General features: G+C 42.6%; 1 protein-coding gene across 2 annotated transcripts in view; it reads left to right on the top strand.

Moving 5' to 3' along the window:
* Positions 1 to 18,296, top strand: part of Rint1 (RAD50 interactor 1) — a 30,553-nt gene that overhangs the window by 3,893 nt on the left and 8,364 nt on the right. For both annotated transcript variants that reach the window (XM_021661441.2, XM_021661442.2), the window contains 8 exons: positions 3,903 to 4,144; positions 8,017 to 8,190; positions 8,281 to 8,430; positions 9,698 to 9,854; positions 12,358 to 12,468; positions 12,547 to 12,772; positions 13,455 to 13,592; positions 15,721 to 15,920. In XM_021661441.2, coding sequence (XP_021517116.1) covers positions 3,903 to 4,144; positions 8,017 to 8,190; positions 8,281 to 8,430; positions 9,698 to 9,854; positions 12,358 to 12,468; positions 12,547 to 12,772; positions 13,455 to 13,592; positions 15,721 to 15,920 — 1,398 coding nt within the window. The remainder of the gene's footprint in view (positions 1 to 3,902; positions 4,145 to 8,016; positions 8,191 to 8,280; positions 8,431 to 9,697; positions 9,855 to 12,357; positions 12,469 to 12,546; positions 12,773 to 13,454; positions 13,593 to 15,720; positions 15,921 to 18,296) is intronic.

Genomic DNA, 18,296 nt, shown 5'->3' with positions numbered 1-18,296 from the left:
AAAATACATCATTCATGTTCTCAGTGTATAAACAGGATTCATGACAACATTTTCATACATACATAATCACTGTACTTTGCTGTACCTCTCTGCTCTGTGCATCCCTCCTTTTGCTGTCAGTGGTACCCTCCCTGCTGCACACAAGCCTTCCAGCAGGAGCTAATACCAAGGTAGCCTTATACCCTTGCTCTTGTCTAGCACCTTGGCAGCAGTGGCCTTAGTTTGCTCTTGGAATTTTATCCTCAGCTTCTCTGCCAGGCCTGTCTTCTCAGATGAGCATACATAAGTCTTCCCATTAAAAAAAAAAAAAAAAAAAAAAATCATTTCCTTCATTTTTTAGTAGGCATTTATTCATTCACTTGGCTGTCAGGCATTTTCAAAAACTCTTTATTATCAGTCTTCACTTTCATTTATTAAGATTTATTTATTTATTTATTACTTATGCAGCATCCTGCTTGCATGTGTGCCTGTACACCAGATCTCACTATTGATGGTTGTGAGCCACCATGTTGTTGCTGGGAGTTGAACTCAGGACCTTTGGAAGAGCAGCCAGTGCCCTTAACCTCTGAGCCATCATCTCTCCAGCCCCAGTCTTCACTTTCTAATTTGCTATTAGCAATCTTATCCCTGTAATCGAGCTTGTTTCCCTAATGACCACAGAGACTTTTACTGAATTCCATTACTGAACCTATCTTAAGCTTTCATTACTTTGAAGAGACACCATGACCACAGCAGCTCTTGTGAGGAAAACATTTAATTGGGACTGGATTACAGTTTCAGAGATTTGGTCCATTATCATCATGGTGGGAAGCATGGCAGTGTGCAGGCAGACACGGTGCTGGAGAAGGAGGCTGAGAGTTCTACATCTTGATCCAGGGAGCGGAAGGAGACTGTGTGCTACACTGGGCATAGTTTGAGCATAGGAGACCTCAAAGCCCGCCCCCACAGTGACACACTTCCTCCAACAAGGCCACACCTCCTAATAGTCCTGCTCCCTGTGGGCCAAACATTCAAACACATGAATCTTTGTGGACCATACCTATTCAAACCACCACAAAGCTGAAATTGAGCATGTCCAAAATTGTTCTCATTAGTCTCTTAATAGGTTTCCCTCTGTGGCTAATGGCATCACTCTCTATCACTCAAGTCTTGCTTTCTAATGCCCTAATAAAATACCCACCACCAAAGGTAACACGGAAAGAGGTTTTTAGGCTCATACTTGCATGTCATGGTCCATCACTGAAGAAAGTGAAGGCAAGAATGTGAAGACAGGAACTGATGCCGAGACCATGGGAAAACAATGGCTACTGGCTTACCCTTCATGGCTTGCTCAGCTTGATTTTTTCATATAACCAAGGACTACCTGTCTAGGGTGGCACTGCCCATCGTGGGTTGTGCCCTTTCACTTTAATCGTTCATCAAGAAAAAGCCTGTCTGACAGAAGCATTTTCTCAGTTGAGGGTCCATCTTCTCAGATGACTCGCAGCTGTGTTAAAACTCCACCCAACCCTGCAGCACAGGAGTCTGCTGACTGCCTGCCTTCCGTTAGTACCAGCCCCAGTCGCCCGAGCTCCCTCCGTGCTTTCCTGTTCCTACTGTCTAAACTGTAAATTTCCCTTAAAGCATCCAGTGGGCCCTGTGGTCTCCTATACAAAGAATGCTCTTCTAGGACTACTATGATCTCGTCTTTCCCAACCTGTCCAGGCTCATCTATTCCCTCTTTGAATTATAGTCTGTGCATTAGAGCAAGACTTCAGGTGATTTCTCATTCAGGTCTCAGGAGTGCCACTTTAGTATACTATTTTTCTTGGCTCCTAGTGTGGCAGGTGGTTTTGTTGTTGAAAAGGTGTCACTCAGTCAGGACTGGATTGGATCTCACTCTATAGACCAGGCTGATGTGGAACTCACAGAGCTCCACCTGCCTCTGCCTCACAAGTGTTGGGACTAAAGGTGTGCCCCCCACACCCAGGCTAGTGTGTCCTCGGGCATTAACTCTGCCTTTGAGAATGCATGCTTCTCTACTCAAGGGCAGATGCTGCTCTTACATCCCTAGCATAGTGCTGGGTTCAGTGTCTAATCAGGGCTGATTGAGTTAAAATTGTATAAAATTCTGTGTAGACCTGGGTTTGGTGCCATTAGCTGGTAATCCCAGCACTCATAAGATGGAAGCAGAATGCTCAGAAGTTCAAGGCTAGCCCAGGATATATGACATTATCTCAAAATAAAATAAAATAAGTCATTTATTCTGATGCCTAATATTGACTTATATTTCCTATAATGATAAAAACATTTTTAAAACACTTATTTTAATTACATACTTGGGGGTAGGTTATGTGCATGAGTGCAGCTCTCCCTGTAGGCCAGAGGCTTCAGTCCATTGTGGATTCCGGGAACGGAATCTCTCCAGCCCCATTAAAAATATCCTTTAATAAATGGCATGTTTAAAGACATTACCTTAATGTCTTCTTACCAAATCAGTAGGTCTCATCCTAGGCTTCGGCAAAATACAGGGGCCCAGCTGTATTTCAGTATTTTATTACAAGGCAGGGCTTCATGTAACCCAGGCTAGCTCCAAACTCCTATGAGATGAGGCTGGCATAGAACACCTGCTCCTTCTGCCTGTGCCTCAGGCACCCAAGTGCCGGGGTTATAGTGTGTGCTACACTGCCTACTTTAAAAGCTCTCCCTGTGGTGCTGAGACCCGAACCCAGTCTCATGCACACCAGGCAGGCGCTCTCCTGTTGAGACGCATCCCCAGCTGTATCATCAAAACAGCTTCAGACACAGCTTCATTTGTTTTTAAAGGAAAATAACTTAGTAGGTGAAGCAGGAGATCTCTGGCTGTATGCTTTCAAAGTGTTCCAGATGCTTGCCTGGGAGCCATGCGTCTCTCTGTATAGTGTACAGTATATAGTACAATAGAGAACAGTGTAGCATTTATGTCTCTCCTATAGCATTATAGATCTGTTTGAGTTGATTGCTACAGATGAAGAAATTGAGCCTTTTAATGTTGTTCGTGTGTGTGTGTGTGTGTGTGTGTGTGGTATATGTGTGCATGAGTATGTGGATGGGGAGGTCAGAGGTCAATGAGGTAATGAGGTGTCCATCTCTATCGCTGTCCACCTCCTTTTGAGGCAGGGTCTCCTGCTGAACCTGAAGCTCACTGACGCAGCTAGACTGGCTGCCACTGAGCAGAAACTCTGTCTCTGTCCTCCTGGCATGGGGGTTACAGACACTGCTGTGCCTGGCTGTTTATATGGGTGCTGGGACCCAGACCTAGGTTCTCATGCTTGTGTGATGAGTAGTCTGCCTACAAGACTACCTTCCTGGCCCTTGCTTTGTTCGTTTTGAGACAGTTGTACATACTGTAAGGCTGGTCTAGACCCCAATAAATAGGGAAGACTGACCTCGAATTCCTGATTCTCCTGCCTCTGCCTCCCAAGTGCTGAGACTGTTGGGACCAGCGAAACCTTTTGTTTGAACGTTATTTATTTATTTATTTATTTATTTATTTATTTATGGCTTTTTGAAACAGGGTTTCTCTGCATAGTCATGGCTGTCCTGGGACTCATTCTGTAGACCAGGCTGGCCTTGAACTCACAGAGATCGGCCTGCCTCTGCCTCCTGAGTGCTGGGATTACAGGCCTGCGTCACCCCTCCCCCTGACATGTTTTGTTTTTAAGACATTGTCTTATTATGTGACTGTAACTGAGATATAGTCTCAAATTTATAAAGATTTTCCTACACGTACCTTCTGAGGCTGGGATTAAAAATGTGTACCACCATGCCCAGCTAGCTTGAAAATTGTAATGGAAAACTTTCAGTTCTGTTGGACCATGTTTTTGGAAAGGACTAAACTATCAAAATTTTATCTCATTGTTAATATTTTTACATGTCATTAGGTACTTACAATTTCATCAGAAATCCCCAAGAGAATTCAAAGTGCTTTAAAAGATGCAGAGGAATCCAAACAAGTCCTGAATCAGTTTCTGGAGCAGGAAGAACCTCTCTTCAGTTCCATTAACAGCCATTTGCTGACTGCACAGCCCTGGATGGACGACCTTGGGGCTATGATCAACCAGATAGAAGAAATTGGGCGGCATCTCACCTACCTGAAGTGGGTTTCGCAGATTGAAGAGCTCAGGTAGGCTGGCATTGTTCTTATGATTATCAGTCTCAGCGTGTGTGTGTGTGTGTGTGTGTGTGTGTGTGTGTGTGCTATTCAATAATTGAGTTAATTAAAAATTATAATTTTACCAGTTTTAGGAAAATAACATGAAATTTTTATTTTGCTCTGTTGTGAATGAACATAAAATGTTCAGGGATCTTAATTTACATTTGAAAGAAAGTAATGTAAGTAAGTTAAAATTTTTTATGTTGTGGTTTTTTTTTCTTCTTTGAGACAGGGTTTCTCTATGTAGCTCTAGCTGTCCTAGAACTTGCTCTGTAGACCAGGCTGGCCTTGAGCACACAGAAATCTACTTGCCTCTGTAAGTTAAAATTTTAAGGCTTAATTAGTTGTATTTTGAACACATGATAAAACTACTATTTCTAATGGTAGATTTCCCTGAGTTTGATCATCAGAATTCCTACTAATATTTAAGAGTTGTCACATTGAACTACATTATGTCACCTAGAATTTGATACTTTTTTAAAAAATGGGTATCATCCAATAAGAACTGCAGTGTAAGAAGCTGAGAGCTGCCTAGCAGTCAGAAGCACTTGCTGTTCTTCCAGAGGACCTGGGTTCCGTTTCTGGAGCTCACACCCCTGTAACTTCAGTTCAGGGGGATCTGACACCCTCTTCTGTCCTCTGTGGGGACTGCGTGCACATAGTGGACATAATGTGCGCGCAGTCAAAGCACTCATACGCTAATTACGTAAGTAATTGGCCATGTGGTGGTGTCATACAACCAAATCCAGTATTTGGAGGCAGAAGTAGGTGGATCTCTGTAAGTTCAAGGCCAAAAATAAATAAATAGATAAGAAATGTTTAAAAAAGAGCTGTGAGCCAGTGATGGTTGTAATCCCAGCACTGGGAATTGAAGCAGCATGTTTTAGGCTAGCTTTGTCTGCATAGGGAGTTCCAGGAAAACACAGACTACATATTGAGACCTGGCCTACAAAACAACAACAAACAAAAAGAACTGCATAGTTAGGCCAGTGTAATGTGCAAAACTAATCTCAGTTCTTGGGAGACCAAGCCAGGAAGATAGCAAGTTCAAGATCAGACAAGGCCAGACCTTGTCTAGGAAACAAACAAACAAACAAAAAACTAAAAAGCAAACAAAAAAACTGTACAGTATTCTTAGATGAATAATAGTTTCACTGTCTTTGAGTAGGAAAAAATAAGAAAGTTCTTTTGATAAAAAAGTAAATAAAGTTCACATCTGCTTTGTGAATACTACAGGTTGATTATATCTGGCCTTGCCTCTCAAGCCAGAGTAACGTTCTTCCCTAAGTGGGGAGATTATTCTGCTTCATAGTATGGTCCCCTGTCCCCTCCAAAGTGTGCACAGGTGTCTTCCTTTATTTTTTGAAGCAGTCTCTTACTAAACCCGGAGCTCACAGACTGGCTGGAGTGGCTGGCTGCTGACTCCCTCACACCCCCTGTCTGTCTCCCCTTCATGGGCCAGGACTGCAGGTGCATCCAACTTTTTATGTGTCTGTTGAGGATCAAACCCAAGTCCTCACGCTTGCACAGTCGTGCTTTACCTGCTGACCCATCTCCCCAGAACCTCCCACAAAGGAGTTTTAAACCTTGCTTTACTTTACTTCTTTTCTCTTTGCCCCTCTGAGAGAACAGAACAATGAAGGGTAATGTAATAACCTTCTTAAGCAGAATAAGTTGTTTGAAAGTTTCCCTTTCATAGTAGTCAAAGAGACTGACCCAAACCAGACTTTAGTTAGCAGTAACTTTTTTGGTATCTGAATTGTTTAAAAGAGAATTTCAACCCAGGAATCACATTGAATAAGAATCAAATTAATAATGAGCATCATACAGACAGTTATTTCACTCTCTTGATAATATAGTTTTTTTCCTTATAGTCTTTGTGATAACATTTCTACTTCTAGGGGTTTTTTGTTTGTTTGGTTGGTTGGTTTTTTTTTGTTGTTGTTGTTTTTCCAAATTTCTGAGACTTTTCATCTCTAAATTTCCCTTTAATGGCTAGTTTTTATTCTGTATTCTATCTCTCTCTATCATTTTCTCTCTCTCCCCTTCCTCTCTAGTCTTCCCTTCCCCCTCCACCCCTCCCTCTGTTCCTTCTTGCTTAAGCTAGCATTTTGGCAGAGTTTCTTTTATTTATTTTATTTTATTTTTCTGTTTTTCGAGACATGGTTTCTCTGTGTAGTCCTGGCTGTCCTGGACTCGCTTTGTAGACTAGGCTGGGCTGAACTCCAGAGATCTGCCTGCCTCTGCCTCCCTGATTACAGGCACACAGCACCGAGCCTGACTTGGCAGAGTTTCTTATGAAGATGATAGTGAGCAGTGTCATACCACGAACATTGTTATTCTGGCTTTCCTGTGCTCTAAGTGCCCTTCATGCTTCTATGTTATATATAATTCTGGAAATTTTATATTCTGTGGTGTCTTATATGTTTTATGTCCATTTATAAAGTTAACTTTTTGCTTTGGCTGGCCTAGAACTTACTATGGAGACCAGGCTGGCATTGAACTGACAAGAGATCTGCCTATCTCCACCTCCCCGAGTACTGAGATTAATGGAATGCACCCTTGTGAAGAAGAATTCCTTCTTTCTTTCCTTCCTTCCTTCCTTCTTTCTTTCTTTTTTCTAAAGATTTATTTTATGTATATGAGTGCTCTATCTGCATGTACACCTGCATGCCAGAAGAGGGCATCAGATCACATTATAGATGGTTGTGAGCCACCACTTGGTTGCTGGGAATTAGGACCTCTGGAAGAGCAGCCAGTGCTCTTAACCATTGAGACATCTCATTTCTTTTTTTATTGGAGGGTCTAGACAGGTCTCATGGCCTATGAATTCTTGATCCTTCTGCCTCTGTTTCCCCAGTGTACAGTGCAAGGATTACATGCTTGTGTCACTGTGCCTGGCTACATTAGTACAGTTCTCTTTTTTTGTTGTTTTTTGTTTTTGGAAACAGGGTTTCTCTGTGTAGCCCTGGCTATCCTGGAACTTGTTCTAAGTCTAGGCTGGCTTTGAACTCATGGAGATCTACTTATCTCAGCCTCCCAAGTGCTGGGATTAAAGGCGTATGCCACCACTGCCTGGCTTTTTCTTTTTTCATTTTCTTTTAATTTGTACGTTTCTTGAGCACGAAAGGAAAATCTTTATGTTAATTTAATGAGACACTTAATTTGGAATACATTTTTTTTTGATGTAGAAATGGTGCAAAGTAGATAAAAACTTAAGGTTACTGTACTTCACTGTCCCAGATGCTAACTACATTATCCCATGGATTACAACTTCTATGAAAGAAGTCCTACCAGAAATGAGTGCTGCCTGCAGAAATGTGACACATGTGTCGTCTCAGGAGGACAGGGGTGGGGCAGGTGGAAGAGCACCTCCAGAACACAGACTGCTGCTCTTAGGAGGTTAAAGGTTCCTGCAGATGCGAGTGTCAGATAAACTGAGCAGGCAGCTCATGGTAATGCTTCCTCTACCTTAGATGCAATTTATGTCAAACATGAGTGAGGGATAACATTTTTCTGAGCTTCAAGTTATTCCAAAGAGGGCTTTGGGTGATGGTTTACTCAGGAAAGTGCCTGCTATGCAAACATAAATATCTGAGTTCAGTCTCCAGCAACTGCATTAGAAAGCCAGGTGGGGGAGGCAGGCAGGAGGATTGTGGGAGCTTTCTGGCCAGTCAGTCTAGAATCTAGCCTTTAGATGAGTTGTGAGTTCCTGGTTCAATGAAGAGACCCTGTCTCAAAAGTAGGGTGGAGAGTGATTGACCTCAGATACACACACATACACGCACACACACCCTCATTCCATGGAAATTCATTAATAGGTGTTCTTTTTTGTCTTGCAGTGATAACATTCAGCAATACCTGATGACCAATAATGTGCCTGAGGCAGCCTCTATCCTGGTGACCATGACAGAAGTTGACATCAAGCTTCAGGAGTCATCTTGTACTCATCTTCTTAGTTTCCTGAGAGCCACAGTTAAATTCTGGCATAAAATTCTCAAGGACAAGCTTACCAGGCAGGGATTATCTCATGGTGACTGATTTCCAATGGATCTTTGGTATTGTAATGGCATCATATGAAACATTGTTTCTTTTTTCTGTTACAGTGATTTTGAGGAAATTTTAGCACAGCTTCATTGGCCTTTCATCACACAGACCCAGTCTCAAACTGTTGGCATGAGCAGGCCTGCCAGTGCCCCTGAGATGTATGCGACCTTGGAGACACTGTTTTGTCAGCTGTTGAAACTACAAGCCTCGTATCTTTGTTGGAGTGGAAACTTACTAAAACTTTCTACATCTATTTGTAGTTAGTGAGCACAGCATTTTGGGCTAGAGATAGAGTGGTAGGGTATGAATGAGGCACTGGGATCCATGTCCAGCCCTGGGGAGAAAGTTCTCCAAGCTGAGGGCCCTGGGTTAGTCGGATGTGTGACTGCCTATTGCAGAGTATATGTTTTCTTTAAAAGAGGAATTGTCCGGGAGTGGAAGAGCTGTTCAAAAAAGTTCTAAGATAAACAACTATCTTTTTTTTTTTTTTTTTTTTAAGATTTATTTATTATTTGTAAAGTATTTTGCCTGTACACCAGAGAAGAGCATCATATCTCTTTATAGATGGTTGTGAGCCACCATGTGGTTGCTGGGAACCTGATAAACAACTGTCTTAGTCACCGTTCTGTTGCTGTGAAGAGACACCATGACCACGGCAACTCTTATAAAGGAAAGGATTTCGTTGAGGCTGGCTTACAGTTTCAGAGGTTCAGTTCATTATCATAATGGTAGGAAGCATGGTGGCATGCAGGCAGACATGGTGCTGGAGATGTAGCTGAGAGCCCACATTCAAACTGGCAGCTAGCAGAAAGATAGCAATAGTGGGCCTGGCTTGAGCATTTAAATTGCCAAAGCCCACCTGCAGTGATGCTTTCTCTAACAAAACCATAACTACCCCAACAAGGCCGTGCCTCCTGATAGAGCCACTCCCTATGGACAGGGCATTCAAACATATGAGCCTGTGGGACCATTCTTGTTCGAACCACCTTTAGGACAAGACAACAAATAGGCAATGGGAAGAAACCTTAGTGACAAAGTGTTGATCAGATGATTGCTTAAGTTGACTTCCTTAGTACCAACTGATTCTAAAACATTTTATGTTTTCATTTTATGAGAGGGAATGGCTTGCCTGTAAGTGTGTTTGTGCACCATATGCATGCCTTGTGCCTGAGGAGGTCAGAAGAGGGCATCTGATCCCCTTGGTTCTACAATTAGGTTGATTGAGAGCCACCATGTGGGTGCTGGGAGTTGAATCTGGACCCTGCAAGAGCAACAAGTGTTCTTAACTTGTCATCGCTCCAGCCTCTAAAAACCTTTCTAGTGAATTTAAACTCAGTATAAAGCTAGGTTTCACATTATTTGTATTAAACCTTTTACTAAGTACTAATACATTTATTGGAATTATTGATTGTGTGGTAGTGTACTTGAGTGTATAAATATGATTTCGATTCTTTTTCCTTGACTTAACTGTGTCAGAGATGAGTTATTAACTGAGCAAAAACAGCTCCCAGAAAAATACTGTCTTCCTGCCTCCCCATCTGTGATCCTGCCTATCCAGATCATGCTGGTCCCCCTTCAGAAGCGGTTCAGGTACCACTTCAGAGGCAGCCGGCAGACCAACGTCATCAGCAAGGTGCGCTGCAGCAGAGCATGTGCTCTTGTCTTCCCTTCTCTTCTCTTCCTGTCTGTTTGTTCACTCCCCTGGCTGGCCTCAGACTTGAGCTCCCTCTGCAGCTGCCTCCCGAGGGCTGGGATTACATGTGGGTGCCACAGTGTTCACTTGGCTCTGAGTTTTCATTAATAGTGAATGTTACCAGTGCCCAGACTTACACATGTTTAAGGTAAAAACCTGTCTCTGTTCACATTTGTTTTCCCTTCTAAATTCCTGCCTCATAGCTGCCCTTTGCAGATGTAACTGGGATGTAGGTTGTCAGGATTGGTGCTGTCTTTGGGACATCATCACGTTTGCATTTGGGCGTGCAGGCTTTACCACCAGTTCTGTGCCCAGGCTTCACTGTACAGACCACTCCTGCAGACATAAAAGTAGAAAGAGATGTGAATTCCACAAGAGCGCACTGGCTGCTGAGTTCAGGTGCCAGAGCCAGGGTGACTCACAGCCACAGAAGGGACACCGTGGCCCTGAGTGATGGCTTAAGTAATTTAGAGGAAATTGGTACCAACACTTGGACTGAGGGTCCACATCAGTGTGGTCTGTTGCTGTTTTTCTGTAATTATAATCTACTAGGATGTTTGTTCTTGGTGTTTGCTGCAATGGCCAGGTATTATACATGTCATATGAGTGGACCTAGTGGCAGCAGATTCCTGTTTGTGCTTTGGTCTTTTTTTTTTTTTTTTTTTTGGATAGAGTGTTATTGGGAGAGCAGAATTCGGAAGTAAATGAGATAAAGCATAAACTGAACATTTAGAAAGGCGATACTACAGTGTAGTGTGAGAAAAATTTGAGTTGTGTTGACTCCTTGTAAAGGCATGATCCTAGTGAGCTTAGCACCCCGTCCCTAAGGCAGTCCTTGAGATTAGATGCTGCCCTTATTTGTAGCTCAGCATTTGGACCTCCATAGGCATTTACTTACCAGTTACCAGTTAGTAACTTTTCTCAGTGCTGGGTTGAACCCAGGGTCTCCCACATGCTAGGCAAGTGCTCTGTCCCTGAGTTACATCCCAGTCTAGTATGTTTTTGAGCTGCTGCCTAGGAAAACTTGAAATGCTTGCAGAATCCTCTCTAGAGACAATTTAAAATGCTTTATGTGGGGCTGGTGACATGGCGTAGTGGGTGAGGCCACAAAACTCCCAGCCTGACAGCTTCAGTTTGATCCCGAGGACCGACAAGGTGGCAAGAGAAAACTGACTCCCAAAGGTTGTCTTCTAATTGTCACCCATACCCTGTGGTGCTTGTTGACCCCCACAGACACACACATAAATTCAAACATGCATCCATACACAAAGGAAAATGTAAGTGGTTTGTGCCTGTTTCCCTCCCACGATTAGAGCCAGTGTAAGGCTCGTGTGTACTTGTAATGTAGACCAGATGACTGTTCTTTCTGTTTAAAAATTATTTGGTGGGGGCTGGAGAGATGGCTCTGAGGTTAGGTGCACTGGCTGCTGTACTTCCAAAGTCCAATTCCCAGCAACCACAAGGTGGCTCACAACCATCTATAATGAGATCTGGTGCCCTCTTCTGGCGTGCAGGTGTACATGCAGGCAGAACACTGTATACATAATAAGTAAATAAATCTTTAAAAAAAATTATTTGGTATGTAGCTCAGTCTGAGGCCACTACTTGTCCAGCTCACATGAAGCCCCAGGTTGGTCCCCAGCACCAGATAAACCATGTGTGATGCTGCATTTTGAAATCCTGGGGAGGCAGAGACAGGAAGAGCAGAAGTTCACCATCCTCACTTACATAGAGAGTCTGAGGCTTGACCTACGTGAGCTCCCATCTCAGAAAGTTCTTTTGGAATGCTATTTCAAAGTTATCAGTTGTTTGTAATAGCCCGTCTTGCTAGGTTTGGAGGGCTTTAAGAGAACTCTCCCTGTGTGTGTAGGTCAGAAGAACAGGCAGTGGGAGCTGGCTCTGTCTCTCCACCAAGTGCCCTCCAGGAATCCAACTCAGGCTGTCGGGCTTGCTGGCAGCACCTTCACCCACCAGCCAGCTTACCGGCCTGGCCTTTTTCTTGCTGTTGTTTTGTTTTGCTGTGGGATCTAAGGCTGTGTATGTGCTGAGCAGATGTTAGTTCTTAGGTTTGTTTGACTGTCTTTTCTTTGTTATTGTCATTGTGCCCCCTCTTCCTCTTTCTTTTTTTGCTGTGGATAGAAACCAAGCCTTTTTATCACGAGGCAAATGTCATACTGCGAAGCTACCTCTAACCCCAATATGGTGTTTTAAATGTATGCGTTTACGGACGTAAGCCACACTATTGGAGTTGTTGAGAGTATTTTGGGAAACATTTGATTATGATGTCTTTTGTGAGTTTGAAATGCAGGGTAAGAATTATTCTCTTACATACAGGAATTTTCAACTAATGTTTGTATCTGTTTATAACTAAATGCATTTAATTAGTATTTCCCATGACTGTAGAATTGAATAAAGAATTGAAGCCATTCTCCCTTCCCCTTAGCCTGAATGGTACTTGGCTCAGGTACTCATGTGGATTGGAAACCATGCTCACTTTCTGGATGAGAAGATTCAGCCAATTTTGGATAAAGCAGGCTCTGCAGTAAACGCAAGGGTAAGAGGCTGAGTCCTGTGCACCTCAGCTACGTTAGAGTTGTTCAGGTCACAGTCCCTCATCCTGGGTGTCTTTCAGTTTGAGTTCTCTCGCGGCCTCGTGATGCTCATTCTTGAGAAGCTGGCTTCTGACATTCCCTGCCTGCTCTATGACGACAGTCTCTTCTGTCACCTGGTGGATGAGGTGCTGTTGTTTGAACGGGAGCTGCACAGTGTTCATGGCTATCCGAGCACTTTTGCCAGCTGTATGCATATTTTGTCGGAGGAAACCTGTTTTCAGAGATGGCTGACTGTGGAGAGAAAATGTAAGTGCTTATATGGCCATAGGGTGGGGAGGGCTGTCTTGGGGGTTTTTTCTTCATTTTTGTTTGTTTGCTTTTTGTTTTGTTTTTAGATAGGGTCTCACTCTGTAGTTTTGGCTGTCTTGGATGTCTCTGTATAGACCAGGCTGGCCTCAGACTCATTGAAATTCACCTGCCTTTGCCTCCCAAATGCTGGGATTAAAGGCATGCACCACCATGGCCTGGCAATGTCTGTTTTTGGTGTGCAAAGTTTTGGGGATTTTTCTCTTACAGCTCTGAGTAAAAACTATAGGTGCCTAAATCTTTCCTGGGCAGGGTCTACTGAATTACCTTCAAAGACAGTGTTTTCTTTCCACAGAATCTCAGTTTTTTTCCTAGATTTACAGTTTGCATGTTGGAGTATTGGGCCAGTAGAGGATATTGCTGTTTTATAGATTTTTGCTATGCACTATTTCTTCTTTGTTGGGTTCTTTGGATGTGCCACATAACTATCTTGCGAATTTGAGAGGAGGGAGAATAAGGCATCTTATTTAACTCTGAAGTAGAATATTTTAAATCTAATGCAATTAATTAGTGGGAGATTGCAAATTTGTGTTGTATGAAAACATCATTCCCAAAAATGTGTAAGTTGATAATTTAAGAATGACTGTAAGTCCTTGACATGATCCTTCTTTCTTTGTGTTAGTTGCTCTTCAAAAAATGGACTCAATGCTCTCATCAGAGGCAGCTTGGGTATCCCAATATAAAGACATCACTGATGTGGATGAAATGAAGGTTCCAGACTGTGCGGAAGTTTTTATGACCCTACTTTTGGTTATAACTGGTAAGTACTGGCCTTTTAATATATGATGTTAGTTTAAGATTACGTGTTAAAGCTGGGTATGGGGGCACACACTTGTAATCCCAGCTTGCCAGGTTGAAGCAGGAGGATCAAGAGCTTAAGGCCACTCTCAGCTACACAGCAAGTTTGAGGTCATCCTGGGATTTATGAGAACCTTCTCTCAAAAAAAATCCAAAACAAACCAAATGAACAAACAACAAAATTAATTGTACTAAGTTTGGGGCTGGAGAGCTAGCTCAGCAGGTCTTGCTGCTCCTACAGAAGACCTGATTCAGCGCCCAGTTCATAACCCATTGTAACTCCAGCTCTAGGGAATCCAGTGACCTCTGTGGCCTCCTCAGGCAGCAGGCATGCATGTACATAACATAAACACAGTAAATATTTAAAAGTAGTATGGCTCATATGTACGGTTTTGGTTTTGTTTTGCTTTTAGTAGTTAATAAATAGCTGCATAGTAACATCACGTTGTTCCTACCCTAATTAAAATCTATGAGAGGAGTCTCACTTTTGACTTTATAATAACTTAGGATTTACCCAGGTGTGGTAGTGCTCTCCTTTCATCCCAGCACTCTGGAAGCAGAGGTTGGAGGATTTGTGGCTTTGTGATCATCCTGGTCTGTGAGTTTCAGGCCACCCTGATGTATAGGGAGATCCTGTTTCAAAATACTAAAATAACAATTAATAATAGTAATAATAATAACAGCAACAACTTAGGATATGAATATTGGTATACATATGTCTTAAGTTGTTAATTTTTAACTTATTGTCATTCTTTTTACATGTCTTCAGATTTGATTTTATTGTTATTTCAAAGACTTATTTTTATTTTGTGTATGAGTGTGTATCTGCATGAATGTATACATGCGCATTCCTGGTGCCTGTGGAAGGTGTTGGACCCCCTGAACCTGGAGTTATGGATGGTTGTGAGCAGCCGTGTAGGTGCTGGGACCCAACCTGTGTCCTCTACACAAACAGCGGTGCTCTTAACAGCTGAGCCTTCTCTCCGGTACCTTTTAGTTAATTTAACTTTATTTTAGGCTTGTGTGTATGAGTCTTTTGCCTGCACATACATGTATACCACATATGTGCCTAGTGCCTGTGTGGTTCAGAAGAGAGCACTGGATCCCTAGAATGGAGTTGTAAGCTATCATTTGGGTGCTAGGAACTGAACCAGGGTCCCCTCCAAGAGCAGCCAGTGCTCTTAACTGCTGAGCCATCTCTCCAGCCACCATTCATTATTTTTTAAGAGACAGAGTCCTACTGTATTGCCCACGCTGGCTTGAGATCCTGTTCTCAAATGATCTTTCTGCCTTGGCTTTCCAGCTGGCAGGGACTAGGTACACACTGTCATGTCCAGTGCAAACTTAAACTTTAAATATTATTTTCTTGGCACTGGTTTATCAAGAACTGAAGGAGAGCGTAGAATGATAAGGTAGTTTTAGAATTGAAGTAGTATAAGGATTCTTCTCATTCAGTGTTATTCTGGCCAGAGGGTGGCCAGCGTCCTTAGGCTCTGTTGGTGTGCAGCATCTGAATTCCCTGCTGTAGACTCCAGGTGACAACAGAGCCTCACTGCTGTCGTCCTCTTCTGACAATTCACCTCTTGACTTTTAAGATAACCTGAAGAAGGTTCATTCCAACCCAGTCAATAAGTACGTATTTGACTATAAGAAAAATATGAAACTATTAAAAAAAAATAGCCAGACATGATGATACACACCTTTAATCCCATATATCAGAGGTAGAGGCTCAAGGATAAGGAGTGCAAAGCCACAGAGGAAATTTGAGGCCAGCCTGGGCTATATGAGATCTATCTCAAGCCCTCCTCACCAAACAGCTTCTGACTTAAGGAACAGTTATTGTAAAACACTTCTTTAAAAATGAGGCTTTTTAAAAAAAGAGGCATGATTTATACATAGCAAAATGTGCAGATCTAGATCTTAAGTGTACTGCAGGATGAGCCCTGACACACATTATTCCCGTACAATCCCTAAACAGTTTAGAAATGGCCGGTTGAGTGTTTTCATAAAGGCAGTAAAGTAGGGCTTTAGGGAAAACCAGCCGTGGACAGTGCCTAACCCTTCATGTGTTTTGTTTACTTTCTCTACAGACAGGTATAAAAATCTCCCCACAGCCTCCCGAAAGCTGCAGTTCCTGGAGTTACAGAAGGACCTTGTAGATGATTTTAGGATACGGTTAACACAGGTGATGAAAGAAGAGACTAGGGACTCCCTCGGCTTTCGATACTGTGCAATCCTTAACGCCGTGAACTACATCTCAACAGTACTGGCAGACTGGGCTGACAATGTTGTGAGTCAATGTGCTTTTCTATTAAGTAATGTTATCAACACCTTGATCTTCTTTAACCTTTGAAAGTCCGTGGCACACCAAAAGATTACATGCTAGACAAAAAGCATAATGATGCCAAGTGTAGGAAATGTGAGTGAAGATTTTTCTCAGTCAAATCTGAAAAATTTAAATAACTTGAATTATTGAATGACTTTCTACAGTTTCAGAGACTTACCCCATTATCATGGTGGGAATCATGTCATAATGAAGCAGGTGCCAAAACAGTAGCTGAGAGCTACATCTTGATCCATAGGCAGAGATAGAGAGCGACAGAGAATAGGCCTAACATGGGCTTTTGAAACACTAAAGCCTACCCCAGGTGGCACACTTCTTCCAACAGTGCCACAGCTACTCTAAGAAGGCCACACCTCCCAATACTTCTAATCCTTTCAAACAATTCTACTTCCTGGTCTAAACATTCAAATATATGAGCCTATGGGGGGAGGATTCTTATTTGAATCTATGTGTTCATAGATTTAAATTATAATCTTTTTATTAATCTAAAGAAAATATATAGGCTACTAGCTAAGTAAAGGTAACCAGATTTTCTAGTATGCATTTCCACTCAAAACTGCCTTTAGGGAGTAGGGATGTGGCTCAGTTGGTAGACTCTTTGCCCACATGCACAAAGCCCTAGGTTTGGTTCCGTACAGTATAGACTGGGCATGTGGAGAAGCCTGTGATCTCAGCATGTACAAGGTATAAGCAAGAAGATCAGAAGTTCAAGGCCATCCTCAGCTACACAGGAAGTTCAAGGTCAACTTGGAGTACATGAAACCCTGCCCCCTCCCAAAAAAAAAAGTCTTTATAGTCTCGAACTTGGTTCATTTCTTTAGATATTTTAGAGCCAGTATAAAAGTGACTTCTGCAGGCCCTCTGGGCTGATTTCTTGGCAGATCCCTCCAGCTGGCATTCAGTGTCCTAAGACCATCTGTGAAGATACAGGTGTGGATTTGGCTTTATACCCATGTGCTTCAGAAAGTACACTACTTTTTTTTTTTTTTTGGTCTTTTGGAACAGGGTTTCTCTGTTTTAGCCCTGGCTGTCCTGGAACTCACTCTGTAGAACCAGCTAGCCTTTAACTCACAGAGGTCTGCCTGCCTCTGCCCACCCCCACCAGTGCTGGGATGAAAGGCATGCGCTACCACTGCTCAGCCAATAAAGTACATTTCTTGACAGTAATCATTCTTGACAGAAATCATTCATAAGGACCTTGGATAGCCATATGATTGTAAAATATACATTAAACTGTAAAAACTATGCTGAACAATAGGATAATGAATGCAGGAAGACACATTATAAATATAAACTGTTATATAATATATCACAAAAACAAAATGGACTAATATGCCACTTTGAAAATATAGTATGTAGCCGGGTATGGTGGTCCACGCCTGTAATCCCAGCACTCAGGGAGGCGAGGCTGGTGGATCTCTGTGAGTTCAAAGGCAGCCTGGGCTACAAAGTTAGTCATTGCTGCACAGAGAAACCCTGTCTCAAAAACACACACACACACACACGTACACACACAGATAACTAGCTAGCTAAATAGGTAGATAGATAGATATACACATATACACATACACACATATATATGTGAAGGGCAAATTAAAAAATTATGAAGTCGAGGTTGGGGATTCTGCTCAGTGGGACCTTCCTTGCTGAGTGCAGCGCAGCCCTGGATTCCGTCTCCAGCACAGAAGAGACCAAAGTGGAAGCCCCTAAGTAGGGCTGAGAACGCCGCTCAGGTGGTAGGTCTCTTCCAGCATGCGCTGCGGCAGTCGGGGTCACTCAGCGTGTGCTTGTGCGGTATGAGCTTTTGTGCCTCATGGGCAGCCCTGGCACAGATCCACTTGCTGCTAAGACGTCATAGCATGAAACAAACTGTCAGTCTTATGCCAGGTGATTCAATGGGAGGCGCGTTCAGGGACGGAGTTCAAGTGTTAATGAAGTTCTTCATAGAACATCACAACTGTTTGGTGCCACTGTCTGTTAGTGAAGATGAGTTAGCCATCATCTCCCTGTCGAAGAGAAAATCTGTTGCTGAGACCAAGAGAAAGAATGGAAGTTAAAAGTTGATTATGAATACGATGGATTCTGGCTTCTATGGTGTTGATTTTATCTTCACATCAAAACTCCTTCAGTCATCTTCACAATGCTTTGGACTATAAATGCTTCAAGTAACAACCATCAGTTTTTGTATTGTGTAATTCCAAAAACAGAGAAAGAAAACAATGACAGCTTTACCCTCCATTTGTTTTTGATTGCCTGTTGATAACCATTTCTTATTGGGTCATACCATGCCTGAAATATCCAACCATTCAGAATTTTTTTTTC

This window comes from Meriones unguiculatus, chromosome 21, assembly GCF_030254825.1.
Source record: "Meriones unguiculatus strain TT.TT164.6M chromosome 21, Bangor_MerUng_6.1, whole genome shotgun sequence".
NCBI lineage: Eukaryota > Metazoa > Chordata > Mammalia > Rodentia > Muridae > Meriones > Meriones unguiculatus.
This window is presented reverse-complemented; position numbering and strand designations above follow the sequence as displayed.